This window comes from Sapajus apella, unplaced genomic scaffold, assembly GCF_009761245.1.
Source record: "Sapajus apella isolate SASKATOON/1434 unplaced genomic scaffold, GSC_monkey_1.0 scaffold62, whole genome shotgun sequence".
Lineage (NCBI taxonomy): Eukaryota > Metazoa > Chordata > Mammalia > Primates > Cebidae > Sapajus > Sapajus apella.
Genome location: NW_022437002.1, coordinates 44,092 through 69,327, shown reverse-complemented (window position 1 = coordinate 69,327; position 25,236 = coordinate 44,092). Strand labels below are relative to the sequence as shown.

The 25,236-nt window shown below is 49.0% G+C and overlaps 1 protein-coding gene across 1 annotated transcript; it reads right to left on the bottom strand.

Moving 5' to 3' along the window:
* Window positions 1-351: 351 nt before the first annotated feature.
* Window positions 352-24,926, bottom strand: SMPDL3B (sphingomyelin phosphodiesterase acid like 3B). Its single transcript, XM_032246567.1, has 8 exons — window positions 24,262-24,926; window positions 14,107-14,320; window positions 11,112-11,209; window positions 6,437-6,580; window positions 5,271-5,443; window positions 3,969-4,149; window positions 3,751-3,884; window positions 352-1,024 (listed from the first exon to the last, which is right to left on the bottom strand). Exons 1-8 carry the CDS (start codon window positions 24,320-24,322, stop codon window positions 662-664), a joined length of 1,368 nt encoding a protein of 455 aa, XP_032102458.1. The 5' UTR covers window positions 24,323-24,926; the 3' UTR covers window positions 352-661.
* Window positions 24,927-25,236: the final 310 nt, after the last annotated feature.

Here is a 25,236-nt window from a genome sequence, read left to right as displayed (position 1 = left end):
GCCTGTAGTCCCAGCTACTCAGGAGGCTGAGGCAGGAGAATTGCCTGAGCCCAGGAGGCGGAGGTTGCGGTGAGCCGAGATCGCACCATTGCACTCCAGCCTGGGTAACAAGAGCGAAACTCGGTCTCAAAAAAAAAAAAAAAAAAAATACAAATTAGTTGGGCGTGGTGGCACGCGCCTGTAATCCAGCTACTAGGGAGTCTGAGGCAGGAGAATTGCTTGAACCCAGGAGGCGGAGGTTGCAGTGAGCCGAGATCGCACCACTGCACCCTAGCCTGGGCGATAAAGGGAGACTCTGTCTCAAAAGAAAGAAAAGAAAAAAGAAGAGAAGATAAGGAATACAACACAGAATCAAACCTACAATGAGCTTTGTTTTGTGAATAAAACATAAAACACAAAAGAAATGTGCTTCTAGGGGGGGTCTTGGGACTTCATTTCTGTTTCTGGTTTGTTTTGGGAGAGGGTCTGGCTCTGTCGCCCAGGCTGGAGGGCACTGGCGCGATCACGAATCACTGCAGGCTCCTGGGGCTTCACTCCCTGATCTGTTGTCCTATTTAAGTTCACTCCGCAGGCGCAGAGGAAATGGCAGAAAGCCCAGCTCTGGATGGTCCTGGGCGCTATCCCCGTTACCCATTACTAGGAGGAATGTGAGCCCGGTGGGTCACAGCGCTAGCGTGCACAGGCCCAGCAGGGCCGCCAGCAGCAGCGGGAGCTGGGGCATGGGGTCGGTGCCAGAGGCATACAGGCAGGCAGTGTAGGCATCGAAGTCCACCTGACGCATGGCACACACATGCTGCGTACTGCAGGCCTCATCGCAGATCCCAGCATCGTAGCTGACCGAGTTGTAGGCATAGTAGCGCTGCAGTTCGCCCTGGTCGCTGGCAATGCGATCCAGCGCTGCCTCCATGGAGCGGGCGCTGGCGTCCGGCACCCCGAAGGCCTCGGTCAGCCGGTACTCGAGCTCCCAGCGCGGCTTCCCCAGAGCATTCGCCTGGCTCAGGTTCATAAAGTAAGTCACCATGTCCTGGAGAAACGGTGCGGGGTGGGCCGGCTGTGAGCAGCTGTCTGTTTCCATCCTCATCCTGCACCTCACATTTGCCCCCATGTTCTTTAGAGCAGTGATCATGACCACTGCAAGTTATTGAGCATTTAGCTGCGCACCCAGTGTGCTTGGCAGATACCCTCTGAATCGAATGAGGTAACTGCACTTATTTCCCCCATTTCACAAATGAGGAAACTGAGGTCTAAAGAGGTTAACTCACTTGGCCAGGGGCATAGAGGTATTCAGTGGCAGAGACAGGATTGGAACCCAGGTTGTTTACCCCAAGCCTGTGCAGTTCCTGTCCCACCACGATAGGGGACACACAGAAGATGCTCAGTAAATATTTACATAATGAATAGATAAAAGCAATGTAAAAGAGCGGCATGAAGCATGAGAGGCTGAGAGAGGTTAAACTGTAGACTCCCAGGGCCCAGGTGCATGTTCATGGCTAGACTCTGCAGGGTTGATCAGTCCAACAGATTCCAGGTACATTTATGAACCTGCTTCAGGCCACTGCAGATGGGATAAAAGGAGCTACCCGTATGAATGGCCACTTTGGGTCAGGCACATTCCATTATTTCAGGTAGTCTTCCCCAAACCTTGTGAGCTTCTGTGACTCCCATTTTACAGATGAAGCAAGTGAGGCACAGAGTTTAAAAGCTCAAAAAGCTTGTCAGTGGTAGAGCTAGGATTCAACCTCAGGGCTGACTCCCTCCCTGAGAAGAATGTAGGGCCTGTTTGAGGGTGGGGGTTGGGGTCCCTCAGCCTGCTCAGACCCTCATTCCCTTGCTCAGACCCTCGGAGTGCCCATGTGGACAACAGCCCTCTCTTATAACCCCTCCGATCTCTTCTTAATCTACATTTACTAGAATCAAGGACCTGGGTTAGCTCATCCAGCCTCTGGCTTGAAATGTCCTCTCCACTCCCAGATCACATCTCTGTCCTCAGCTCCTCAAGCTCCAACTTACCCCCTCCCTGGCCACTTTCATTTGATGCCATTTAGCCATCCCAAAGTTGAAAGGTCTAAAACCAGACCTCTGACTGACCTTCTGAAGCTTGATCACCCTGCCACTGATTTTAGTAACCAGCAGCCACGGCCTTTCCATTGCACAGGCCAAAGCCTTGGAAGCCTCCTGTATTCATCCCTTTCTCTCACAGCCCACATCCACTCTAGCAGCAAACCTGCCTCCAAAATTCATCCCGGTCCCGGCACTTCTCACCACCCACTGCCTCCACCCTCGCCAAGCCACCATCCTGTCAGCTGGGGTTTGTCCTTCCCTCCTAAGTGCCTCAGTGCTTCCCTGCCTACCCCTACGGCCTGTTCCCTGCACGGCAGACATGATGATTCTGTAAAATTATGTTACAGGATTTCATTCTTCTGCACCAAATCCTCCAAATCCAGAGTCCTCATTGCGGCCTGCAAGATCTGACCTCCTTTCCCACTCTCCCCTGTGCCTCCCACTGTGGCCACCTGGTCTCCATGCTCTTCCCCTGACCCACCAAGCACATTCCCACCCTGCAGCCTCTGACTTGCTGTTCCCTCCACCTCCTCCAGATACCCACATGACTCACTCCCTCAATACACTCAGAACTCAAATGGCACCTTATGTGGACACTTTCCCCTGCCCACCTACCTAACACAATACACACCTCTCATAGCTGTCACTGTTTTGATTTTCTGCTTAGCCCTTCTGTCTGTGCCATAATTAATTTTACATATTTATTGTTCCTCTCCTGTAAGATGTCAGGTTCAAGAGAGGGGTGACTTTGCTGTGTACATTTACATACCTCCTGAGATTAGAAAAGGGACTGGCACATGGTGCAGACTTAATGCATTTTGTTGGCTAAATAAAGGAATACTTTTTTTCATCTCAACAACCACAAGTTCATCTTAAGAGGTGAGGGATTGTTCGATGAATTAGGGGCTGGAGTCTTGTCTGTGTATGGAAAAGGTGGACAATGGGCTTGAGGTCAGACTGTGGGAAGCCTTGAGTACTACACCAAAGAGACACAACTTTACCTTGAGGGCACTGGGGAGCCATTGAAGGTTTTTGAGCAGGACAGAAACAAGATGAAAGTGGTGCTATAGGGCCGGGCGCGGTGGCTCAAGCCTGTAATCCCAGCACTTTGGGAGGCTGAGGCGGGTGGATCACGAGGTCAAGAGATCGAGACCATCCTGGTCAACATGGTGAAACCCCGTCTCTACTAAAAATACAAAAAATTAGCTGGGCATGGTGGCGCATGCCTATAATCCCAGCTACTCAGGAGGCTGAGGCAGGAGAATTGCCTGAACCCAGGAGGCGGAGGTTGCGGTGAGCCGAGATCGCGCCATTGTACTCCAGCCAAGATAAGTGGAAAACCATCTCAACAAAAAAAAAAAAAAAAAAAAAAGAAAGTGGTGCTATAGAAGATTAGTTTCTTCTGTCATGTGTAGCAGATGGGCCATAGCAGGGCAGGGCCGGAGGCAGGGAGTCTAGGTATGAGGCTGTGACAGTCATCAGGGGAAAAGGAGACTTGAGGAAACATTGCCCTGACTTGGTGGCAGGTGCCTCCAGGGTTCTGATCCTGAGTTGGAGAAGGGTGGCGGGAAATCGACCTTCCTGAGGCTCAGTGGTCAGGGGAGGGTGGATAAGCTGAGAGTTAGGGAAGGCAGTGATACATTTAAGCCCCTCCAGCCCTCCTCCTCTGGCCTCCACAAGACCACTGACCTTCAGGCTCAGTGTGGCTCGGTCGTATTCGAATACCCGGATGGCTGGATTGTTGGCCCCATTAACCACTCCAGGTAATGTGGTTTTCCATGGGGTGACTCCAGGTGTGATGAACATGGCGCTTATGGGGGCACCTGTCAGGAGAAAGACAGCAGGACTGAGAGGGTCTGGGGAGGGAAGGAGGTACAGAGCTGCCAGTTGCCCTCCAGGCTGAATACCTGCATCATCATAGAGCATCCGAAAGCTGTCGGTGTGGTGGTGCCCGAAGAACTGCCCTGCTATGACACGATGATGCTTCCGTACCACCTTCAGGTACTTCTCGTTGAAGCCCTCCCGGAACCATGCCTTGTTTTCCGTCTTTTCGAAGAACCCCGGGGGCACATGGCCAACAATGTACACCTACAAGGGGGTGGTTTTCAGAAGGGGCTCACAGATGCTCTCTCCAGCCCCTCATTTCTACTTCTTAAAACCTGCAAATCACCCCAAAGGTAGGTAGATGTGCTCAAATATGTCTCCTCTCCAAAGGCCTCCTGGATTCCATTCCCTTTCCCAACTTCGTGCCTGCCACCTAGAGAACCCTTCTCCTTTTCACTTCTGTAAATCCTCCCCATACTTGAAAACCTAACTCAAAGAGCACCTCCTCCATGAAGCCTTCCAAATCCTTCAAAAACTACTCTTCTCTTGGAGAGCTTGGGCACTGAAATGAAACCGTTCTTGCATGGTTGTGTGGCATATGCTACGTGGTAATGTGCATTCATGCCTTACATTTCTTGAGTCACTCAGCTGACAACACCTGGGCACTTGGCCCCCATGGCAGTTAGAACAGGGGACAGGGTTAAGTGCATGGGTTTTGGAGTCAGACTGTGGCTTAGACCAGCTGTGTGTCACCTCTCTGAGCTGCTCTCTTCTCATCTGGAATAGCATCTAGCTGGTGGGGTTTTGAGAGCAATGGACTCATTCCTGAGCCAGGGTTTCCGTAGTTCTGCTACCTAAGATCATCTGTATAACGTCCTAAGCAACGTGCCCAATGCTGTCACAGGCACTAGCTGTGATATCCTCCTAGCATGGGCTGATCAGTGCAAGGACTCAAGCAAATGGGACACTGGGCCAGTCCTTGAGGAGCTGTCAGGCCAGCAGACTAGCTGGACAAGCTTAAGGGCTGTGCATCCCCTGGAGGTCTGGCACACAGTACGGACTGCAGCTGTGCATGTGGTAGCAGTGTAAAAAAAGAGCACTGGACTTGGAGTCTGAAGGCTGGTATTCCAATCTGGGCTTTATCACTTATTATGTGCTTTGGGACTGCCACCACTGTTTATGAGCCTCAGGGCCCTCATCTACAGTAGGCTCCGGATCCCAACCCACAGAGCTGTGGTGAGGATAGAGGAAGCCCTCTGCTGGTGCTGGGCTGATAAAGGAGCCCTCTGGGATTGGGCATCTTTGGGTGGGTGAGTTTGTGCCAAGCAGGAGACTTGTGCAGGAAATAACCCCAGAGGAGAAAAGAAAGAAGCAGGAGCTCTTACCATGTCCCCAGCTTTGGATGCATTGGTCAACACATCTTCCAGCCACTGGAACTGCTGGCCGGGGTCCGCCATGTCTGCTGTCAGTGCATTGCTGGTGTAGTATAGATTGGTGTTGAGGACCACAATTCGCCCAGACCCGCTGGGACCCGGCAGCTTCTCAGAGTAGAAGGCACCTAGGATGTCACAGCCAGGGACAATATGGAGGAGGCCCCCACCTCTGGTCAGACAGACTTCTGCTCCTTCCACCTCGCTGTCCCACTTTCTTTTTCCATTGCATCTTTCCCTTCCTTCTTTCCCATAGGTGGGACATTGATCTGGAAGACCAGAGGCTCTGGAACCAGGAGGCCTGGATTCAAATCCTGGCTCTGGAACTCATTCACTCTGCAACTTGGGAAAATAACTTCACCTCTCTATGCCTCAGTTTCCTTATCCGTATAGTGAGAATAACAGTGATGTGTGTTTGCCCATCCAGATCCACTGTCAACCCTTCACCACTCAGCTGTCTTTTCCAGGAGCTGATCTACATGGACTAAATCAATAGGCTTCTGTGCCACAGGCTTCTGATTGGCTTTGACCACTAGGGAGTCCCAGCAGAGGAGACCAAGGAAAGGGAAGAGTACGGTCAATGTCACCTTGTGCTGGCTGTGTTTCTGGACCGGTCATTCTCAAGCAGGTACTTCTGGTGCCAGGGAACACTGGGCAATGTCTGAGACATCTCTGGTTGTTACAACTGAGGGTGTTCCTGGGGGTGTCACTTTAGTGGGTGTTTGCAACATTCTGCAACGCACATAGCAGTCCTCGGTGACAAAATCACCCAGCCCTCTATGTCGGTGGTGGCAAGGTTCAAACCTGCTGGAGGTGAAACCACTCCTTCCAAGGGCTGTTGTGTGTTGCGAAGTGTCTAGGACTGGGCTGAGGGTAGTGCCTGACACACAGTGCCTGCACAATAAATATGGATTTAAGAGCATCCTTAGTGCCCTGGCATTTAGAGCAAGGGCTTTGGAGTTAGTTCTGCATTCTGCTCCCAAGGCTGCCTTTTCTAAGCTGTATGCTCCTGGCCTCCTTCTCTGTAAATTGGGGATGAAATCAGTACTTATTTTAAGATGTTGTGAAGACAAAGATCAGACCCTGGCATACAGTAAGATAGTAGCAAATGGTGTTAGTACCTTTTTTGAAGAGAGCGACGGACTCGTTACTAAGCCAGGGTTTCCATAGTTCTGCTATCTGATTGTAGATCTTGTTACTTCCAACTGGAAACTGGTTTTTGGGGTGAAAGTCATGATTTCCTAAAGCAGCATAGACGTTAGTATCTGAGAAGAAAGGGGGAAATATCAAAATATATATGCAAAAGCACTCAGGGGAGTTAATCATTTTCTGTTGGCCACTGGCCATCAGAGCTTAGGGGGAAGAGCTATAGCACAGATGAGGGAAAAGACACAGATAAGAAACCCACATTTGATACAATCTGGCTGAACTTTGCTTAGACTTTGGGAGGAAGAGCAGTGAGTGCTTTGATCGCAATCCCTACACCCATTCCCAGCAGAAAGTGTCCTGGTTAGAAGTGAGGCAGCAAATGATGAGAAAGGGAAAACTAGGTCTAAACGATTCTGATCATTCTCAGCCACTTGGTAATTTAGTGTTTCCAATTCTTGTCGATTCCAGATCCATCTTACTGTTAGGGAAGGGGTCTGCTTCACTCTGAGAGGCCTTAGGAGTTTCACTCATCCATGCAGCCAGCAAAGGTTTTATTGAGCACCTACTATGAGCCAATGCATAGAGCTGGAAACCAGGCATCCAGCCCCAGAGGTCTTACAGTTCAATAGAGTTGACAGGTATTGAGCAGAGGTGTAAGAGATGTCACAAAAAAGGAATGGCCACTTGTTATGGGAGTGATAACAGAGGGTAGAAGTGGGTTTTGGGAGGCCTCCCTGAGCAAGGGGCCCGTGAATGAGTCCTGGAGGTGTGAGGGCACCCATTAGACTCATTTCCTCCACATGAACAGCCTCCCTCATTCCTGCTTTTATTTTATGCTCTGTGTCTGGCGCCTAGTTGGTGCTCAATAAATATTTGACAATGAACAAAAATTCCTCTTGAGTTCAGAACAGGGCAGTGCCCTTAAATGAGCTTGGTCTATCCTAGGGAGTGACCCAGAATAATGAGGGAGGCTGGAGCCTACCATTCTGGGTGGGAAATAATTCTAACTTCCCGCTTTGCCCTGTGTAGCCTACGAGACCTGGGAATGCTGAGAACTCCCAAAGTAGGAGGTTGGAAAATGCATCACTGTAACTGCCTAGAAAAATCTCACATCTCAAAGTAAATGCCAGCAGCCATTAAGAATCCATTTAAGGCCAGGCGCGGTGGCTCCTACTTGTAATCCCAGCACTTTGGGAGGCCAAGGCGGCGGATCATGAGGTCAGGACTTCAAGACCAGCCTGACCAATATGGTAAAACCCTGTCTCTACTAAAAATACAAAAATTGGCCAGGCGTGGTATTGCATGCCTATAGTCCCAGCTACTCAGGAGGCTGAGGCAGGAGAATCGCTTGAACCTGGGAGGTGTGGAGGTTGCAGTGAGCCAAGATCGTGCCACTGCACTCCAGCCTGGGTGACAGAACAAGACTCTGTCTCAGAAAAAAAGAATCTATTTAAGAAAAAAAAAAAAAACCACAAACCCCTGAATCCCAAGGGCAAGTGAGAAGCGAAGGACTCGCTCCTGTGTTTTTACTTCTGTGTGCCCAGCTCCTTGCAAACATAAGCTCCATGAGGGCATGACCTTGTATCTTGTTTATTGCCATGTCTTCTACTCCTGGAATGGTGTCTCACCCATAGTAGATGCTCAATAACTATTTGTTGATTGACTAAATGAGTGAATGAATTACATTATTTAATCCTCATAACAACCCTATGGACAGGTACCTTATTTTCCATTTTCACAGGGAGAAGACTGAGTCTTTATGAGATTACCCAGCTAAACCATAGCAGAGCTAGAATTGGGCCCTGCATGACAGTGTCTTGCTCTGTCGCCCAGGCTGCAGTGCAGTGGTGTGATCATAGCTCACTGTAACCTCAAACTCCTGGGCTCAAGTGATCCTCCTGCCTCCCAAGTAGGCAGTCTCCCAAGTAGCTAAGACTACAGACATACGCCACCACACTGGCTAATTTTTTTATTTTTTGTAGAAGCAGGGTCTTGCTGTTTTGTCCAGGCCAGTCTCAAACTCCTGACCTCAAGCAGTCCTCCAGCCTTAGCCTCTCAAAACGCTGGGTTTACAGGCATGAGTCACTGCACCTGGCCCAGGGCCCTGGATTTGTTTGTCTTGCATGCCTGTGTTGTCAACCACTTGGCTGTGCTGGCGAGGTGGGGACCGGTGTTCACAGCCAACTCTGGTGGGTAAAGTCAAACACGGCAGGAAGAACATATATGTGGAACTCCAAATCTCGAGTTTCAGTCCCTTCCTCTTCTCAGGCTACTTACTCAACCCCTCTGTATTTCAGTTTAATTATCTATAAAATGGGAGTGTTCTCTTTGACTTCTGTTTTTGTAATTCTCAACTAGATAATACCTGCATTTCATCTCTTCCAATTTGTTCTCATATTACCATCTCTAAAAGTGAGGTGTGGCCATGAGAAAGCGCTGTGTCAGATTATAATTGGTAGCTGTTTTTTCTTAGTTATACATAACAATGCATCTTTCAGCCAATGGCATCTCGGATATTAGGAAATTCCATAAATGTGTAAGTGTGGTAGAAAATACAAAATCTTGTCATTTACATTTGTGTGTTAAATCATAGTCAATAGGCCAGGCGTGGTGGCTCATGCCTGTAATCCCTGCACTTTGAGAGGCTGAGGTGAATTACTTGAGCCTAGGAGTTTTCAAGACCAGCCTAGGCAACACAGCAAGACTCCTATCTCTACAAAAAAAAATGAAAATAAGCTGGGCACAGTGGCTCACGCCTATAATCCCAGCACTTTGGGAGGCAGAGGCGGGCAGATTACTTGAGGTCAGGACTTTGAGGCCAGCCTGGCCAAGATAGTGAAACACTGTCTCTACTACAAATACAAAAATTAGCTGGCCATGGTGGCAGGTCCAGCTACCTGGGAGGCTGGGGCAGGAGAATCGCTTGAACCCACGGGGGTGGAGGTTGCAATGAGCTGAGATCACGCCACTGCACTTTAGCCTGGGTGACAGAGCAAGACCCAGTCTTAAAAAAAAAAAATGAAAATAAAAATAATTAGCAGGGTGCGGTGGCGTGTGCCTGTAATCCCAACTACTTAGGAGGGTGAGATGGAAGGATCACTTGAGTATGGGAGGTGGAGGCAGCAGTGAGCCTTGATCATGCCTCTGCACTCCAGCCTGGGTGACAGCAAGACCTTGTCTCAAAAAACAAAACATAGTTAATAAAGCATTTTCTTATCCATTATTTGACTTGTGTTCCAGAAACCCCATGTGAAGCAAAGGAGAGGTACTTCCAGTTGGATCTGAGTCTGAGTCCCTCCATAGGTTCCTTTTCTATACGTTGAGAATAATAGTGCCTGCTGCTGGGGTGGGGGAGTGTCTCGGCTTGACCCTAACTAGTGACCCCTGCTGGAAGACGAAGGAAACCAAGCAGACTGAGTTGGGTTGGGTTGGGATAGATAAACTGGAAGCATCCAGGCATCTCTTTGCCTAGATTGACTTGTTTTGAGGGAAGGAAGCGGTGGGAACAGACAGTAGACAGTGCTCACACCAGGATTTGGGTCCCTTAAGTAAATGTGACCTTCACTAGTTTACTAAGCCCCAAGGCTCACTCGCCTAATCAGAAAAATTTAGGTCACAGCGCTTCCCCCAAGGATTATGGTGACAGTGAAGGAGCTAAGGTTTGAAAATTCTTGGCTGGGCATGGTGGCTCATGCCTGTAATCCAAGCACTTTGGAGGCCAAGGTGGGCGGATCACCTAAGGTCAGTAGTTCAAGACCAACCTGACCAACATGGTGAAACCCTGTCTTAAAAAAAAAAAAAAGAAAATTATTAGAGCCAGCCTGACCTTTTACACTTGATACAGAGTGACTGCTGCTGCTGCCATTATTTATTTTGATTGTGCTGCCATTATTTATTTTATTATTTCATAGCTGTGTCCTGGGGACCCATGATGAAGATCTTTAGAGGGAGCAGCTGTCCCGGAACCCAAAGGAGGTGGGTGTGGTGGTGGGGGGGCCTGCGCTGCTTTCTCAGGTGCCCAGTTGGCAGCCTGGCAGCCTGATTTAGCCTCCAGGATGTTGTTTTGGTGCAGCCTGCTATAAAACATTTGCAAGGGCCATTAGATTGAGGCATGCGGACCCTATAGACCCCGTAGGGCTGCTGCCTCACTCACCCCCAGTCCCTGCTGCCTGCTTTGCCAGGCTCTGAAGGCCTTGGAAGCAACAAGAAACAGCACCTTGGCTGGAAATCACCATTTCACAGAGGTCCTGGCAGCCAGGACAGTTTGAGGGTGATGGATGCCAACTCCAGAGCCAGAGCAGGATACAAGGGCAGTGTGTGAGGCTTACCCAGGGGTGACCCCTGTGTGCAACTCTAGACACCTGGAGAATGGTTCATGAGTCTGGTGATAAACAGGCAGAAGCAGAAGGCAGTGAAATGCCAGGCATTTTCTTTCATAGGATTCTGTGTGTATCCACAGGCCCATGGGCTTGCAGGTTGCCTTTGGGCCTGTTAGGAAGGTGTGAAATGGTCACTGTGAAGACCTGGCCAACAGTCATCACTGTCCATAGATGAAGGGCAGCCGGAACACTCGCTGCTGCTGTTGTCCCACCGTGCAGTGCCTGGGGTTCAGAGAACACTGTGGAGGGACCGATGGCACAGTCTTACCTGGAAAGACCTCTCTGATGAGCTTGGTCAGGCGTTCCACAATTTCTAGTACAGCTGCCTCTCCCAGTTTCTCGTCGGGCACATGAGGTGTGTCATCGCTGCAAAACACCACCAAGCCAATTTGGGGCAGGTAACTCAGGAAGGGGCAGAAGAAAAGGAAAGGACAGTTCTGCAGTGAGAGGTGTCCCCTTGAGGGGGAATGGCCAGGCTAGAGTGGAGTCATATGGGACAGAGCTGAGACCTGGGCTTTGCCATTTTCCTGCTGTGGGTCCCTTGACTGGTTGTTTAACCTCTCTGAGGCTCTATTATAAACTCATCTGTAACATTGGGATAATACGGTTCTTACTCACAGAGTGTTTGTGAGGTATCCATCAAGGGAGGAAAATTATATACATAATATAGTGCAGTAAGAGTAGCTGCTAGGTTACAATGAATATTATTATTTAGAGAGGGAAGCTCTGGAGTGCCAGTCCCATCTGCAAACCCCAAGGGAGTTCACAGTTGAGAAGCCATCTCTGAATTCTGTTCCTTTCCCTAAGAGTTCAAGGGAACTTTAAGCTAGCTTCAGAGTGTAGGGTTCAGATCTTTTCCAGGACAGGTACAGAATCTGCCCCAGGACCGCTGTGCCCCCCATGCCATGAATCTCAATTCTTGGGTCTACTTTAGACATGCTCGGCAAGGGGAGGAGAATGGTGGCAGATAAGGTGTAGGAATGGGGAGAAAATCGAAACCCTGAGGCCTCTGCTGCCCAGGAACTCGCCCAGGGAAGCTAACTAGCATTATAGTATGAGTGCTGCTGCTAGGAGCCCACACCAGCTGACTTTCTGCCAGGCACTTTCTGTGTGTTGTTGCCGTAGCCACTAATTTGTCCCCATTATAACCCTGCAATGTAAGTTCTATTGTTAGATTAGGCCCATTAGACAGATTAAAAAAAACCAAGACACAGAAAGGTTAAGAACTGTGCCTGTCCTGAATCAAGCACCAGAGACAGGGGAGAAAAAAATTGTGCCTAAGTGTATACCACTAGAAAGTAGTGGGGCCAAGATTTGAACCCAGTCAGCCTGGCCCCAGAGTCTATGCTCACAGCCGTTTCATCCTATTGTGTCTCTGGTACCCACATTAGGGCAGCAAGAGGGCCTGTTTTGCCCTGAAAACTCGCTGGGGAGAGGCCAGAAACCCAAAGACAGAAGGACAAAATTTCATATTTTTTATTTCTAGATTGGAGGATCTAATTCAATCTGATAAAAAAAAAAAAAAAAAACACCTAATTTCTAATGACCATCCTCCAAGGGACTGCAGCTCCCTTAGAAGTCAAATTTCATTATAATTGAATAATTGTAAAGGGTCCTAGAGATCTTCTCATCCTATGCTATGTAACTCTTCAAGGTCTCAGAGATTTCCCAGGAAAAAAATGTGCATCTGTTAAAGCACCATGAATTTCCCGAGTAATCCCACCTGTCAGAATGTTACCCATGTTCCCCTTCTCGGATAAATCAGAAGTTCTCCCAGTGAGGCCCCTTGAGGGAGCAGGCACAAGGTCACGGACCAAAGCTCACTCTCTTCTTAGATTGATTCCTGAGCCAAAGGAAGCCAGAGCTGTCCAGGCCCCTCCTAAGACAATGTCACATGTCTTATGTGTCCAGCCTGGCAGGTTCATCTGAGGGTCCTTCCTGGTCACATCCACAAACCACATCATAGCTGGGGACATCATGGGTTTCACCCTGCTTTATAGAAGTGTCCATTGAGGCTGGCAGAGGGAGTGCAAAGTCAGAATTGCTTCCAGCCTTCCTTGAGAGCTTGCTTGCTCCACCACTTCCTGCAGGATGTCCTTCCCCTAATCCTGCCAGATGGGATCTTGTGCCCTGTGAAGCTCGCACATCCCCTCAGGTGACCCTCTCTCCTTGCTGGGTCAATGGGTTTGTCTGCATTACCCACAAGACCATGAGTTCCTTGGAGCCAAGTGTGGGTGTCCATCATCTCAGATCCCTAGTGTCTACCCCACAACTGAGCTAATGACTTGCCCTCCAAGTGAGGGAGCAAGTGAGGGAATAGGTTGTTTGTTTGTTTTTTTCTTTTTTTTTTTTTTTTTTGACAGAGAGTCGCTGTGTCACTCAGGCTGGAGTGTAGTGCCATGATCTCAGCTCACTGCAACCTCTGCCTCCCGAATTCAAGCGATTCTTCTGCTTCAGCCTCCTGAGTACCTGGGAACACAGGCTGCACTACCAAGCCAGGCTAATTTTTGTCTTGTTAGTAGAGACAGGGTGTCACCATGTTGGCCAGGCTGGTTTTGAACTCCTGACCTCAGGTGATCCTCCTGCCTTGGCCTCCCAAAGTGCTGGAATTACAGGCGTGAGCCACCATGCCCAGCTGGAATGGGGGAATCTTGAGTGATAAGGAGGCAAGTTCCAAGGAAATTTGAAGGAATTAGAGCAACATTCTTGGACAGTAAGCAGAAACGGGGTCTCTGCAGCTGAGTGAGATCGGCCCTCAAGCTGTCCCTGTGTAGAGCAGAGCTCTGACCAGTAAGAATGTTCTGGGGCCACTGCGTAGCCCAGGGGTGGCCAGCAGCCAGCCAGGATACTGGGACCCAAGGCTGAGCCACCTTTAGCCCTCATACTTTCTTCTCTTCCTGTACTTGGACCTCTCAGACTTAGAGTCCCTAAGCTCCATGGGGAATGGCTCCAGTGTCCACCCATGGCTTAAAACCCAGGCACTCACCAGGTGCCCAGACATGCCAGGACCATGTCCAAAGCCTGAGTGAGAGCTGTGTTCTGCCACAGCCAGAAGACACAGAGGTTGATGACACAGACTTTGGAATCAGCTGGACTCAGGGATCCCTGGGCAAGTTAGGAAACTCTTTTGAGCTTTAGGTTCCTCGGCCTCATGTAAGACTGATGTGAGGATTAAAGGAGGTAATGTGGGCGAAAGGCCAGGCTGGCATGTGGCACACAGCAGGTGCCTGGCAAAGGGTGGCTGCTGCCTTGACTGCACTCACCCAGTCCAGAGAATGAAGTCTGGCTCCGGGTCGATCTCCTTCATGGCATAGATGGAGGAGTTGATGAGGACCCAGGGAGAATCGCAGAGGTAGTCACCCCAGGGGCCTGCGTTGGGCACTGGCTGGGATCCGGCTGATGGGCACACCTGGAAGGGGTCTTTGGATACCTCATAGTCAGGGTCAAGGTGCAGGTCAGCGATGTGCCAGAACTTCCCTGCAGGGGAAAAGACATCTTCCTTCAAAGCTGGTCTGTCTCTCAGCCTGGAAGCAAGAAAGTCCAGGGGAACCCTGGCAGGGGCATTACACAGGCAAATAGAAGCCTCCTCTGAACACCCAGGTTCAGAGAAGGGCCCACAGGCCTGGCTCTGCCCAGGGATACACTGAGCAGAGCAGAGAACAGGCTCAGCTCCGTCCCTGGCCCCCGACCTTTGGCAAGGCTCTGTCCTCCCCACATTGGATGGGCAGCCACAGCATTAGGGCTCGAGTGTTCTAAGCAGGGGGCTTGTTTTAAAGCAAAGGCAGGAAAGGGTATGGGTTAAGTGCTCAGGCTCTGAGCCACTTAGGAGCTGTGTGACCTGGGCTATGTCACTTGTCTAAGCCCATTAATTAGAGCCAGATCCTCTCATGCTGCAGGAAAATACGGTTACATATGAAAATCTGACCTGTCCTGGAATTTCTTGTAAAATTAAAAAAAAAAAAAAAAAAAAGTCTGACCGGGATAGGGAAGGCTTACATACCAAATGAACTGGAAAACCTTGCTAAGCAATACCAGCAAGGCCTTGGTGCAGTGCTTCATGCCTGTAATCCCAGCACTTTGGGAGGCCAAGGTAAGAGGATTCCTTGAGGCCAGGAGTTCAAGACCAGCCTGGACTACATAGGGAGACCTCATCTCTACAAAAAATTTAGAAAATTAGCCGGGTGTGGGGTCATTCACCTGTGGTCCCAGCTACTCAGGAGGCTAAGGTGGGAGGATCGCTTGAGCCCAGGAGGTGGAGGCTGCAGTGAGCCTTGATCATGCCACTGCATTCCAGCCCGGGTAAGAGAGCAAGACCCTGTCTCCAAAACAAAACAAAAAAACAGCAAAAACCTGGGGCTACGTGTGGAAGTGAGTGTAAGAGCACTAGACCAGAGAAGGAATGCCACTTCAGATCGGGCTAAACTCCTCTGGTAGGTATACTTGCTGGTGATTCTGGATCTGGGGTATGGCTCAAGCAGCTGGGAGTGGTCCTGCTTGCTGAAGTGATTGACAGAAACCTGGACTCAGTTTCCAACCAAAGGATGCTGATGTGACAAAAAACTTCACGGTGTAATAAAGAGAAAGGAATGCAAAGAAATAGGTGGGATGGAGTAGACTTCTCATTTCTCACGTGAACCCCACACAGGGCCTGGCACAAGTAGTTTCTTTTTCTTTTCCTTTTTTTTTGAAACAGAGTTTTGCTCTGTTGTCCAAGCTGGAGTGCAGTGGCACGATCTCAGCTCACTGCAATCTCCGCCTCCCAGGTTCAAGCGATCCTCCCACCTTAGCTTCCTGAGTAGCTGGGATTACAGGCATGCATCACCATGCCCAGCTAATTTATTTTTATTTTTAGTAGAAACAGGGTTTCACCATGTTAGCTAAGCTGGTCTCAAACTGACCTCGGGTGATCTGCCTGCCTCAGCCTCCCAGAATGCTGGGATTACAGGTGTGAGCCACCATGCCCAGCCGGCACAAGTTGTTTCAATGACTGCTTACTGAAGGAGACTTGAGCAGGTCTGGCCTCTGTTCATTCTGTTTTTCGCTAAGACAAAAGTGAGGTCCAGGATTTCCTCACCCTCTGCTATTGCAATCACTTCTTCCTCTATTTCTTGTGTCACTTAGAGCCACAAGTCAACATCACTGGCCCCAGGTAGCTGTGTCTGGGCCTGGGAGACTGGACTTCTTTTGATCTCAGGGTTGGACAGCCAGGGTCCCATCCAGGCCACAGGACATTCAGTGGATGGCCTGCAGATAAAGGCTGGCCCCTGACCCTCACTCCTTAACTTTCCCTTCCAGATGCTCTTGAGCTTTTCCCCACCTCTCCTGATCTAAACTGAGTCTCAGGAAAGGATCTGAAATATGTTCATACTAAAGTGTACACAACTGATTAAGCAAATCATTATCTTTCCCACATGCATTGTTATAGTGTTCTCCGCACAGCCTTGGGAATATTATCCCCACTTTACAGATAAGGAAACTAAGATCTGGAATTCAACATGCCTAAGATCACATGGAAAATTATGGGGGTCTCCAGGCTCTAATCCCTCCGAGGAAGATGTGATTGCAAAACAGGTAAAACCAGTGCCTTTCTATTTTAGATGGGTCTTTTTGTTGACAGCATGTTCCCACATGTGCACATGGTCCTCACAATTCCTCTGCAGAGAAAGAAGCTATTCCCCTGCCTCAAGCTGGCTATTTCTCAGTTAACTACAAACACTGAGCAGTTTGGTCCCTTTGATGTCAGCCCTCAAAGTATTCAGGAACATTTCTTCACTCCAGAAACTCCTCAAGTGTCAGCTGTCATTTTCTAGCCAGTGAGAAGAACTGAAACTACTTTACAGCCTCTCTGGTACATCCTTTTTTTTTTTTTTTTTTTTTTTTTTTTAGAGACGGGGTTTCACCACATTGGCCAAGCTGGTCTCAAACTCCTGGCCTCAAGTGATTCACCCGCCTCGGCCTCCCAAAGTGCTGAGATTACAGGCATGAGCCACTGCGCCTGGCCTGGCACATCCTACTGAAGGGTCTGTGTGCATGCCATGTGTGTGTGTCTGTGGGTATGTGTGTGTGCGCTCATGTGTGTGTCTCAAAGACCTGACTCCAGGAGAGGACAGGCTAGTGGAGGGAATGATGGAGAGAGCCAGAGGTCAGGGTGGACAGCTACCTCCTAGGGTTCCAACCTCCTCATTGTGGGGTTCCAGATCCCAGCAACCTTGTTAGCTCAGCCCGACTCACCACCCTCAGCCAAGCGGCTTCTCCTCACGGGGCCTCTTCCCTGACTACACCATGGCCTCTTCCAATCTTCCCATGTCATCATGCAGCTGCCTCCTCCTCATTCAGGCCTCCACCCCAAGGTCACCTCCTCAGAAGGCTCCCCTGATCACCTCATCCCAAATGCCACCTCCCCTGCCTGTCTGGTCACTAGCTATTGCCTCCCCTAGCTTCCTTTTCCTCAGAGCCCTCTCACATGTGAACTTATCTTGTTTTTTTTTTTTTTTTTTTTAGGACGGAGTTTCGCTCGTTACCCAGGCTGGAGTGCAATGGCGCGATCTCGGCTCACCGCAACCTCCGCCTCCTGGGTTCAGGCAATTCTCCTGCCTCAGCCTCCTGAGTAGCTGGAATTACAGGCACACGCCACCATGCCCAGCCAACTTTTTGTATTTTTTTAGTAGAGACGGGGTTTCACCGTGCTGACCAGGATGGTCTCAATCTGTTGACCTCGTGATCCACCCGCCTCGGCCTCCCAAAGTGCTGGGATTACAGGCGTGAGCCACCGCGCCCGGCGAACTTATCTTGTTGACGTGCTTATTGTTCATCTTCCCTGTCTACAATGTCAGTTCCATGAAAGCACCAAGCCCATCTTGTTTATCTCTATGTCCTCAGTGCTAGAAGGGTGCCTGAGATGTGGAAAATGTGCAAATGCACATTCAATGAATGAAGAAGGCTGTGGCAAGGCCAGTTAGAATCGTAAGCACTCAAAGAATGTTAGCTAGGTGCCTGGGCCTGATCTCACTTCATCCTGGCAGCCAGTCTGTGAGATGAGGATTCTTATGCCCTCACTGTACAGATGAACAAACTAAGGCTCAAACCCAGACCTCTCTGACCCCAAAGCTGAGAAACAATGTTGTCCTGCCTGTTGACTTGGAACCTTCCAGAAGGTGACTGTAATAATAAACACGTTTTCCATAAGAATATGGGAGCCACCAGCTTCTATGGAATTGATCTGACAGTAAGAGTCCACCCTACATCAAAATAATTAAACTCTAATTAGCATTTCAGGACCATGAATGGGGAGGTAGGAGATCCGATTTCTTTTTTTCTTTTTCTTTTTTTTTTTTTTTTGAGACAGAGTCTTGCTCAGTCACCAGGCTGGAGTGCAGTGGCACAATCTCAGCTCACTGCAACCTCTGCCTCCTGGGTTCAAGTGATTCTTCCGCCTCAGCCTCCTGAGTAGCTGGGACCACAGGCGCTTGCCACCACGCCTGGCTAATTTTTGTATTTTTAGTAGAGACGGGGTTTCACCATGTTGGCCAGGATGGTCTCGATCTCTTGACCTCGTGATCCGCCCACCTTGGCCTCCCAAAGTGCTGGGATTACAAGCGTAAGCCACCGCGCCCGGCCAGGAGATCCAATTTCTAATCCAGGCTCTTCTTCCATGTGTTTGCTGAGGGCCTTTGGGCAGGCCACCAGGCCTCACTGAGCCAGAGGGTGCTGACATCTGGCCTGCCTCTCTGTGAGCATCCGATAAGACAGTGAGGGAGAAAGGGCTTATAGAGGACAATCCCAACACACCATGCCATTACCTGCAATTACCCCTGGAGCCAGGAGTGAGACTGGCGAGGTGTGGGGGACTGGGCACTTTAATGCTTCACCGTTTAGACCAGACCTCTGAAGTGTTACAATCCAGATGCTTCACTGGGGATCTTATTAAAGTTAAGAGGCTTTCTACATTCGCACTGCTTGGGCCTTTTACAGCAAGACAGTACTCATGTATAACTTGAGTTTTATAGAAAGGTATACCAATCTCAGCTATCATTATTATTCATTCATTACTGAGGAGACAAATAAATTTGGTATTGAGTACAGTGGGTAGCTGAGGGCACAGACCTGGGAGGGAATCCTGTTGCACCACCCCATAGCTGTGTTAAAAGTGGAACCTTTCCTGGGCCTGTTTCCTTTGTAAAATTGAGATCACAGCGCCCCCTTCACCTTGGAGCCCATGTGAGGATTAAAATGAAAAATGTGAGATGATGAACAGAACACCATAAGTGGGAAGCAGTGGGTACTCTACATTTGGTCCCTGGGGGGGTCCTATAAGGCCCCCTCTCACCGAGAGACTGGATGAGGTAGGGAGTGGCCACGTCTCATCCAGCCAGCCCCAGCATGTTCTTGGCTGTTGTCCACAGGTAAAGTGCAGGGGCAGGCAGGATGTTTGAAGGGAAACAAGGTGAAGATAGAGCCTGTCTGCCCCAGATGACCATCTCTGAGAGGAGGACCAATGGGCGCAGTGCATCCCTGGGCAGCCAAAAAGGTGTCCTGGCCCGCCTCCTCCTTCACCAAAGGGGGTTACCAGGACTTCGTGCCCACTAGGGATGACAGACATAGGGCCCAAGGCCTCATAGCTCTGCAAGGCCCACAGAAATGTCAGACTTGGGGAAAAAATGCATTGACTCCAAAAGTGCAGGAAAAATAAAAACTACCAAAATCAAGTAGTTCATCAAAATCAACAATTCATTTCCTTTTTTTTTTTTTTTAAGAGACAGGGTTTCACCATGTTGGCCAGTCTGGTCTTGAACTCCTGACCTCGTGATCCACCTACCTTGGCCTCCCAAAGTGCTGGGATTACAGGCATGAGCCACCACGCCCAGCCTCAACAATTCATTTCAAAAGCAATATTAAAAATTTCATGGGCCACGTGCACTGGCTCACATTGGTAATCCCAGTCTTTGGGAAGCCAAACTGGGAGGGTCATTTGAGGCCAGGAGTTCAAAACTGTGTCTCTACCAAAAAAAAAAAAAAAAACAGGCTGGAGTGCAGTAGTGTGATCCTGGCTCACTGCAGCCTCAATCTCCCAAGCTCAACTGATTCTCCTGCTTGAGTCCCCAAAGTAGCTGGGACTACAGGCATGTGCCACCATGCCTGGCAGATTTGTATTTTTTTTTTGTAGAGGTGGGGTTTGCCATGTAACCCAGGCTGGTCTCAAACTCCTGAGCTCAAGTCATCCACCTGCCTCAGCCTCCCAAAGTGCTAAGACTACAGGTATGAGCCACCATGCTAGGACTACAGGTATATACCGCCACACCCAGCTACTTGTTAAAAAGAAATTTAATTTCTCTATAATCAGGAGGCTGAGGCAGGAGGATTTCTCTTTTTATTATTTTTATTTTTTTTAGAGATGGGGTTTCACCATGTTGGCCAGGCTGGTCTTGAACTCCTGACCTCAGGTGATCCACCCGCCTCAGCCTCCCAAAGTGCTGGGATTGGAGGTGTGAGCCACCGCACTCGGCCTCAGGAGGATCTCTTAAGTCCAGGAGTTTGAGGTTACTTTGAGGTATGTTTGTAGCACCACACTCCAGCCTAGGCAACAGATAGAGACCCTGTCTCCAAAAAATAAAAATAAAATAAAATAAATTAAAATCATACATGATATGGGATGCTTTTAGTATGATTTGTGATGGTGGTTGGGAGAACTCCCATAGTCATTTATAAAACCTAAGTTCTTAAAATGGCCAGAAGGTGAGTTCCTTTATGGTTGGGGACAGGAGGGCAGGAAGGCACCTGCATTCATTTAGCACCTACTGAATGCTAGACACTGCACCACACACTCTATTCATGCAGCCTCACAACAACGTTATGAGATGCATCCTAAGATGTACTCATTTTACAGATGAGGAAACTGAGTGAGTGAGTGGCAGACTGAGGATTCTGAGCACATCGGAATGGAAATGATCACTGTGTACTTTACTCTGCCACCACCTACCAGCATGACCTTGGAGATATAAACAGGTGTTCCTTGACTGATGATGGGGCTATGTCCTGGAAAATTGAAAATATCATAAAGCAAAAATGCATTCAACACATCTAACCTACTAAAGAGCATCACAGCTAGCCCAGTCAACTTTAAAGGAGCTCAGAACACTTACATTAGCCTTCAGTTAGGCAAAATCATCTGACGGAGACCTATTTTATAATAAAGTGTTGACTATCTCTTGCAATGTATTAAATACTGAATTGAACATGAAAAACAGAATGGTTGTATGGCTTGAAATGTGTTTTCTAATCAATGTCTCAGGCTTTTGTACCATCATAAAGTAGAACCATCGTAAGTCAGGGACCATCTGTGTGTATGGCTCCTTAAATTTTTACTGTACTTCACAATGTACCTGTATGATCTCACTTAGCCATCACATTTAATCTCTCCTCTGCTATCATCCCTATCTTATAAATAGTAAAATAAAGGCTGCAGGTCACATAGGTATTCAAAGCCAGGACCACAGGTAGGACCTAAGTTTTCTGGCTTCAGGCAGTAGGTTATTTCTGTAAGGACATACATGAAACTTGCAATCAGGGATGGCTGATTTTGAATCCTGGCTCTTCCATACAGGCAGGGGCAACTTGAGCAAGGGATTTTTGGAGCTCAGTCTCAGTTTCCTCATCTATAAAATGAGGATTAGAATGCACCCAGCAAGGGGATGGTTGTGATGCAGAGCAGGTGAGCCCCAAAGTAGAGCTTAGCCCATGAGGGTTCTTAGCTTTGCCCAGGAAAGAATTCAAGGGCAAGCTTGAGGTTGAAGGAAACAGCTTTGTTGAAGGGTGATGTTACAGCCCCATGACGGCTCCTGCAGAGCAGGACTACCCCATAAGCATAGAGTAGCAGCTGAGGGCAGTTTGGCAGTCACATTTATACCCACTTTTAATTGCCTGAAGATTAAGGGGCAGTTCATGCAGAAATTTCTAGGGAAGGGGTAGTAACTTTTAAATCACTGGGTCACTGCCATGGAAAGGGACAATAACTCCTGGGTGTTGCCACAGCAAAGGTAAATTGACATGGCACACAGCTGAGTGTGTTTGAATGAAAACTGCTTTTGCTCAGGCCCTGTTTTAGCTAGTCCTCAATCTGGTCCGGTGTCAAAGCCCCACCTCTGGAGTCCAGTCCCACCTCCTGCCTCACTTGTGTGGGTGAAATCATTCTCTTACACAGAACACCTGGCTGTGGGGCGAACAAGGGAGCCTTAAGGCTCATTCCCTGGGTCACACTGCCCTTCAGGCCTCTGTTTCCTCAAGTATAAGATGAAAGTACCGAACAGAGGTTCCCTGAAGGCCCTCCCAGTTCTGACTCCTGTGATTCAGTGGCTTTTGTCTGTTATTGTTTATAACCCACACCACACAATGATCTTAGTCCCTATTTCAGTCCTTTGCTACTGAGGCTCAGCATTAGCCCCGAAACACAATTGTAATTCGTCCTCTGTAAACAGAGGCCCTTCAAAACCCATGAAGTTCATTTGTTAAAACCAACATTTATCTGACCCCCTACGGGGATGACCCTCTGCTCACAATACCTCCACAGCTCCAGAGGTAGGTGTTACCATTCCCACCCATTACACCCTGGTCCTGCTCCCTTAGCCCTGGGCTGGCCTTCCTGGGAATGTTTTCCTACCAAGCTAACCCACAAGGGAAGAACCTGTCTGCTTCTCTGGAGTTAGAAGCTGAGAAAGGAGTGAAATATTGCACAGGACATGTGTGGGAGGAGAAGGAGACAGCAAGTTGGCGCCCACCCAAGCTCCTGGCTAAGGAAAGTGGAGGCAGAAACCCAGCAGTTTAATGCAAAGCAGGGATGATCTGTCTGATCCCCTGTCTCAGAATCCACCTGTGCTTCAGGAAGACACGTGGAGTCGGAAAAACCTTATGGGTACTGCGGAATTCCTTTTAAATTTACTTTTGTTTTAAAATTACAGATGTATACATTCCAGCAAGTTTGGACAAAAAAGAAAAAAATAGTACTTCTAAACCCCACCATCCCAAGAGGACATGAAGCATAGTACAGCCAGGCACAGGCTTTGTCCTGCCACTTCCTAGATGGGAGATCTTCAGCAAGTGCAGTGTTCCCCATGAGACTCATTTGCCTCATCTGCAAAATGGGTATAATGATATTAGCACCTACTTCAAAGGGGCTCTAAAAGAGGATATTTTTCTTTCATTTTCTTTCTTTTTTTTTTTTTTTTTTTTGAGACAGGGTCTCACTCCTATCACCCAGGCTGGGGTGCCGTGGCACCATCACAGCTCACTGCAGCCTCAACCTCCCAGGCTCAGGTAATTCTCCCAGCTGAGTCTCCAAAGCAGCTGGGACTACAGGTGCCCACTACCACATCCAGCTAATTTTTGGTATTTTTAGTAGAGCCACGGTTTTGCTATGTTGCCCAGGCTGGTCTCAAACTCCTGGACTCAAGCAATCCACCCTCCTTGGCCTCCCAAAGTACTGGGACTACAGATGTGAGCCACTGCGTCTGGCCTCAAGGGTCCTTTTAGACATAAAGAAGTCAGAATACATTACGCCTGTGCCTAGAACCCTCCAATGACGTCCCATTTCACCCTGACCAAAAGCCTGAGTCCTTCCTATCTACAGCCACAGGGAAAGAAAAATGTCTGAGTCCTCAAGAGAGCCTTTGAGGCTATCCATGGGCTGGGACCTACCCACCCTCCAACCTCATCCCCCGCACCTGCCAACCCTGCTCCAGCCACGCAGGCTTCCTTGCTGTTCCTCATGCACATCACTTGTGTGTCCACCTCAGGCCCCGTGCACTGTCCTCTCTTCCTGTAATGTTCTCCTCTCTTCCTGTAATGTTCTGGACACCCACATGGCTCCCTGACTTGCTGCCTGGGGGCTCCACTTGAATGTCACCTGATTTGACAGCTCTCTGGCGGCCTTATAAGTATCCCCTCCCCACACCTTGCACTTCGTGTTCTACTTTATTTTCTCCATAACACTTATCATCTCCTCCAGTGCTACGTATTTTATTTGTTCATGTGGTTTTTTTCCCCCAGATAAAGGAATTCTTCATTAGGACCAGGGCTTTGTTTTCTTCTCTGATATATCCCTGGCTCCTAGAATAACGCATGGTACAAGGAAGGCCCTCATTTGTTGAATGAGTTCACGAATCTTTCCTGCCACCTCCTACCTCTAACAATTAGCTGGCTCTAAAATACCCAGACCTCTTTGCAAAGTTGGTGTCCCTCCCTGGCCAGCTATCGCCTCCACTGAAAATCTTCAGCCTCAAATAGCACCCGCCAAGACCCACTAGCTCTCCCCACCCTGTCTCCCTGCCCTAGCTCCTGCCTTGCTATCTTTAGAAGCACCTCCAAACTTGCTGCGAGCAGCTTCCAGCAGCCTCACAGTTCATAGTACAAAACAAAGGGTGCTGTACCTGGTTCAGCCCTGGCACCTCCGAAGTAGGCCAGGAAAATCAGCCAAGTGAGCAGCCTCATCCTCGGGGCTCACTTCACCAGAGCCGTGGAATTCTCCAGGAGCTGTCTGTTGTTCACACCGCAAGCTTCCCAAGTAGATGTCTGTGGCCACGTGCCTGAGCAGAACACCCTGTCCTGTTACCAGTGTTCCAGGTCCTCTAAGGCGTCTGGCTCCTCTGGCTTTTCCTCCTTTGCCCAGCAGGTTGTGATCTGAGCTGGCCCAAGGAGGCAGGCGTCTGGACCCTTAAGTGGAAGCCACACCTGTCCTGCCAGTGCAGCCCCTGCCCCCAAGAGGGAGGGGCAAACCACAGGATTACAGGTCAGCAAGTCAGGTGAATCGGCCAGCCCTGGAAAGGGGGATCTCACTCAGACTGAGGAATGTGAGAGGACTTCTGGGAGGAAGTGACACAGGTTTAATCCTTTCTTAACATTTTTTTTTTTCCTTCAAGGCTGAAAATCAAAACATTGTATAATGAAAACTGTCAAACTGAAACAGGAGAGAGAATGGTGTAATGAACCCCCATGTACCTTCCTCCAGCTAGAGCAATTATGAATTTATGCCCAATCTTACTTCATCTATACTTCCAGTTAATTATCTTATTTAAACAACTTTTTAAAATTTTTTTATTATTTTAACATTTATTTATGGGTTTTTTGGTTTGTTTTGAGACAGAGTCTCACTCTGTTGGCAGGCTGGAATACAGTGGTGTAAGCTCAGCTCATTGCAACCTCCGCCTCCCAGGTTCAAGCAATTCTCCTGCCTCAGCCTCCCAAGTAACTGGGACTACAGGCGCACGCCACGACGCCCAGCTAATTTTTGTATTTTTAGTACAGATGGGGTTTCGCCATGTTGGCCAGGATGGTCTTGATCTCTTGAACTTGTGGTCTGCCCTCCTTGGCCTCCCAAAGTACTGGGATTATAGGTGTGAGCCACC

Coding starts and splice junctions, on each gene's coding strand:
- SMPDL3B (XM_032246567.1), bottom strand. CDS start 24,322: ATGAGGCTGCTCACTTGGCTGATTTTCCTGGCCTACTTCGGAGGTGCC. Junction 14,321..24,261: donor AGGTGCCAGGGCTGAACCAG/GTACAGCACCCT, acceptor TTTCCCCTGCAG/GGAAGTTCTGGCACATCGCT. Junction 6,581..11,111: donor CATCAGAGAGGTCTTTCCAG/GTAAGACTGTGC, acceptor CTTTCTTCTCAG/ATACTAACGTCTATGCTGCT.